General features: G+C 32.1%; 1 protein-coding gene across 1 annotated transcript in view; it reads right to left on the bottom strand.

Annotated features, from left to right (window-relative positions):
• The window catches only part of LOC106471214, a 13,931-nt gene extending 10,091 nt beyond the window's left edge, over positions 1 to 3,840 (bottom strand). The window contains exon 1 of the mRNA XM_013931803.2: positions 3,715 to 3,840. Within this exon, the coding sequence (XP_013787257.1) occupies positions 3,715 to 3,726 (12 nt within the window). The 5' untranslated portion in view covers positions 3,727 to 3,840. The remainder of the gene's footprint in view (positions 1 to 3,714) is intronic.
• Between the last annotated feature and the right edge of the window lie 1,316 nt (positions 3,841 to 5,156).

The raw sequence follows: 5,156 nt of genomic DNA, 5'->3' as shown, positions 1-5,156 counted from the left end.
ATCGACTCCAATAATAGCAACCATTTATTGAAACGACTCCAATAATAGCAACCATTTATTGAAACGACTCCATTAATAGCAACCATTTATTGAAACGAGTCCATTAATAGCAACCATTTATTGAAACGACTCCATTAATAGCAACCATTTATTGAAACGAGTCCATTAATAGCAACCATTTATCGAATCCACTCCATTAATAGCAACCATTTATTGAAACGACTCCATTAATAGCAACCATTTATTGAAACGAGTCCATTAATAGCAACCATTTATTGAAACGACTCCATTAATAGCAACCATTTATTGAATCGACTCCATTAATAGCAACCATTTTTCATTTCCTCTCACTCATTCACCCATCAACCCAATTATTTATAGCCTTTTCTCAATAAGATTTTCTTAACTTATTTTTGTGTGGCACCTTGTGTGGCCTTTTGAATCATAACAAGTATGCAAACAATTATTTGTAAGCATAAGGAAGAGTTTTATTGATGGTGGAACATACTATGTTTCGACAGGACATTGATCTGTTTTCTTCAGACCTCAAGAAGACAGACCAATGTTCTCTTGAAACATGTAGTATGTTCCACCATCAATAAAACCTTTGTTTGCATACTTGTTATTATATTATTATAATGTGTTTCCTCACTCAAACCTTTTGAATATTTAAGTACACCAAGTATACACCCCTTCCACAATCCAAGTTACAAGAACATCCTAGAAAAAAGATAACAGATAAATGAGGCAAGATATTCCTTTGGAGAATATACATTAGTTTTGATTTACAAGGTCATATTTCACTAATGGTTTTGTAAAGCTTTTCTATCACTATTAAAATAAATATGACCACCAACTCCACATAAAAAAATATATTAATGTACCTGATGTTTTTTTATCAGGAGTTAGATATCTACAGTTGAATAAATTCGAACATACAACCTGATCGAACTCAATACAACAATGCAAATACATATCATGATATGATGTCGCTCGATACAACTTATATTTTCTTGAAGAACAAACAAATAAATATAAATATTTATACACGTGTATGTACAGCATTGTTCATTATATAAACTTTATACAACTTATATACAACTTATATTTTCTTGAAGAACAAACAAATAAATATAAATATTTATACACGTGTATGTACAGCATTGTTCATTATATAAATTTGAATTTAGACAGGATAACCTTTATGTCTGTTTCAGAGAGGACTTTTATCTTTAGTTAACAAGTCTCTCTGTATATTTTCTTTCTAAATAATTATGTTTTTCTAACACTTTAATTTTAAGAGGTACTTCATCAGGCAGCTCAAGTGTTCAAACAACATGCTCAACTGTAGCTTCTTTTTGCGTAAAATGTTTGATATCACCGACGTTTTCTCGAAATCTTTTATGTAGCAGGCAACTAGTTTCACCAGCATGTCTTTGAACACAGTGTATATTGTATTTCATATACCACATTTTCAGTGGTGCAAGTTTCATCAATACCACTATCTTCTGAATATCATTTTTTGATATTAACAATTATCATCTCGTATATGATTGATACAAAAACTTTGAAAAAGTTTAAAACAGTTCCTGGTTCATTCTGATCTGAGATCTCATCATAACTCAAAACATGAGGTACATTAAAATATATATTCTTTTTACCTGGAGTTTGTGGTCGTATTTATTTTAATAATGATTTCTAGTCTCCTGTGCACTTAAACATCCAATTTCAAGTAATAGTTTCCTTTATTACACCCTCTAGAACTGTTCCTATAACAGAAGTAAGATTGACTAACTGGCCTATAATTCCCATGGCAACTCTTATCTTCTAACAACTGGAATAATGTCTCCAACCCTAAAACACCTGTCCACTCTCTACTTATATATTAAAACATGAGAGATTCTTAACCATATCTGATTTTGGTCCTTGTCTAAAATCCTGGGGAAAACCTTGGCTGGACCTGGTGTTTTATCTACTTTTATTTTCTTTAAGTCTTTACTTACCACCAAGGGATTGACTTCTAGATAATTCACCTCAATTCTAATATTTTACATAAAATGATTATTGTAAAAACAGAAAATTAAATTTAAAAGCTCAACCATTTCTTTGTCTTAAACACAAACCTTGTCATTAGCATCTTTTAGATCTTTTTACATCCTCCATTCTAATATTTTTCTTACCATTAAAATACTACAAAAACACCCTTGCTGTTAGTTTTAATAGCATCAGCTAGCTGTTTCTCTTAAGTCCTTTTGGACTTCCTAATTTCATTTTTGCCTAATCACTAGCCTTGCTATAAATATTTCATCTTACTTTTCAATTGAACAATCTTAAAGTTATGGCACTTATCCTCATATTCAGTGATGTGCACAAGAGGGTGGGCTCAAGCCCATCGTCCTATCCTTATGCCTCAAAAGTGCCTTTTATTTTTCTTTGTCATAAAAATCTTTAACAACTATGAAAAGATATGATTCCACAACCGGCTTGCTGCAAGTTAAAAAAAAAGAAGATTTTAGCACTCAAATTAATGGCACATAGGGTTTGCAGGTCTTTATAGTAAAAAAACAACAACTATGATGTGCTATTAAGTAATTCACTGTTTAGTTTTAGATTGTAAAAATGTTTATAAGACCAACTGAATACAAAAATAAAGTGAATCTGTCTTTACTCTGTGTACCATAGGCAACCCACAGTCTCCTCTAACACCCCACCTACCCCAGAAAAGTATGCTTGCCTTAGGATGCATGAAAAGTGACCCCTTTCTATCAATAAGCCACTGCCTTATTAATATTCTCTGCACATATTTATCTTTCATTTGTTTAGTATATCAATTAGGTTTGATCTTCTCTGTTATCTTTTCCTCTTATTAGGAACATGCAGTTTACTTACAAAAAAAATTAAATCCAAATCTGTGTCAATTCAGTAACAATAAATCTTTTCACAGCCTCAAAATTGGCAACCTGAATATTAGGAACTAAAACTTTATTTTTACCTCATTGTGTAGTAAAAACATCAAACCTAATTATACAATGATCACTCTTCCCTAAATGGTATTCTAGTACTTCTTTTGCAATCGCACACTTGTTAGTAGTTAACAATCTTAAGTGAGCTCTTAATCAGTCGATCCTTCCAGTTCTGGGTTGGGTGAGTTTCCTGGATTAGATAACAATGAAGCTACCATATAAAGTAGAAATCAAAACCTGAGTTTCAAACCCTGGATGTTTTAAGACAGATACAGTATCTTAAACCACTACAACATTTACTCATTTCAAGTACACTTTCTAAGATAACTTATTACGCTAAAGTATCAGTGTCAATACTTCAAAACAAATTATGAAAACTAATAGTCATCTATAATTACATAGGTTAACTTATAACCATGTTATGCTAAGGTTATGAAGTATGACTTGTAAAGAGTCAGGCGAATGGATACACACGATAGTTACTTGATGGCTTATGTATTACTATTACACTATTAGTACTATTGCAAGATTTCTTAAGAACACCAATTAGAGCATAAATTCATCATTTATCTTCTCATACATAACATGAAATGAGAAGAGAGCGTTAGCGACAGTAACAATTAACATCTTTTAAAAATAAAATAGTTAAATTCAAGACTACACTTTCAGTTTTACTAGTTCAGTAGTTGTACAGAATATCTCAGATTGTTCGTTGGTGAAAAATTAACATTGAACTAGAAACTGAACTTACCATAACTGACATTATTTCATTCCTGTTGTGAAAGTTAAACACGGAATTTTCGATGTCAGACGTTACCTAACCTTACTCCCTTCCATGTAGGCTTCGACACTCCCTCTCTCATTCTCAATCTGCTTTACTCGGTAGTTACTGGTTTCGACTACTGTGTTTGTTAAGTTACACCGATAGGCATCACTTGCGTTCACATATCATAGGGAGATATATTTTGAGAAATTGGCATTGAAACTTTGAAAGCAATGTTATGGTAACAGCAGTTATTTTCATCTTTATTTGTCAAAAATACTTAGGTTCTAATCTTTCTCTAAATAATTAAAGGACTTTCAATTTTTCAAAAAACATTTTTATATATATTTAAATTAGACCTAAAGTTTCCACTGTTTTTTGTAATTCTTTCACAAGTCGCATGTAATCTTTATTTCATTTCCAAAGTAAGTTTTTTCTATCGCCCTGGCTATGCAATTTCTTCTTGAAACAACAGCAAACAAAAAAGCTCATGATTTTAGAGAGTTTCATATTTAATTCAGATTAAAGAGATGATATTTAGAACTCCGAGGTAGCAATTTTTATTTTATTTTCGTTTGTCGTTTGGTTCAGCCATACATGAATTTGTATTTGCCTTAAACAGTAGTTCATCTGTCTCTTAGTGTATATTAAACATTAAACAGGTGATGTTTATTAGACATCAACAGTAGGTTCCGCTAGCTCTGACGAGTGGATACTAATATCATTTTTAATTATGTAAACAAATGTTAAGTAGCCAGCCGTATGACACGGAATTTTGTGTCAAGAAAATAAAATGCTTTAAGATTTGAAATTAGACGAGGAAAGAAAAAACGTACGAGGAAGTGACCGCTGAGATATTTTCGAGGAACGTGTTTAGCCGAAAATTAATAGCGTTGGCGTTTGGGCTACTTTCACTTATATTTTGTTAATTATTCAATTTAAAAATCCTTTTTTGTTACTATATTACTCTTATATTTGGTCGATATTCGGCTGACCAGTTTCTACTGCAAGGATGCATCGCTATTTGCCTCCTATTGAGAAAAAGCTTGTATTGTCTCCTAGACATCAAAGACCTTAACTTTATTCCAAGTTGACGTGGAGCACAAGAAGTTTGTTCCAGCTAGCATTTCTGTATCTCTTATTAATTCTTCATTGTACATTTATACACATTCATATGCCGCTGTTGCTTCCCATGCTCCAGTAATTGATCTCCTTAATGCCAAATCAAACCCCCTTATTACTATTCCCACATATTCACACCCATTTGTCGTTCATTCAAGTCTTTCTTCAACCCCTCTCCAAATGGACACTGACTCACTGCCTAGTCTTCTGTCTTTCCTACTGCCTAATGTTGATTCCATGTTCTTTATTTTTGCAAATATCTAAATACTGTCTCCATGCTAAAATATACACCTAGGAAAAAAGTTAAG

This window comes from Limulus polyphemus, unplaced genomic scaffold (genome assembly GCF_000517525.1).
Source record: "Limulus polyphemus unplaced genomic scaffold, Limulus_polyphemus-2.1.2 Scaffold4475, whole genome shotgun sequence".
Taxonomy (NCBI): domain Eukaryota; kingdom Metazoa; phylum Arthropoda; class Merostomata; order Xiphosura; family Limulidae; genus Limulus; species Limulus polyphemus.
Note: the sequence above shows the minus strand (reverse complement) of the source record. Positions and strands in the feature narration are given on the sequence as shown.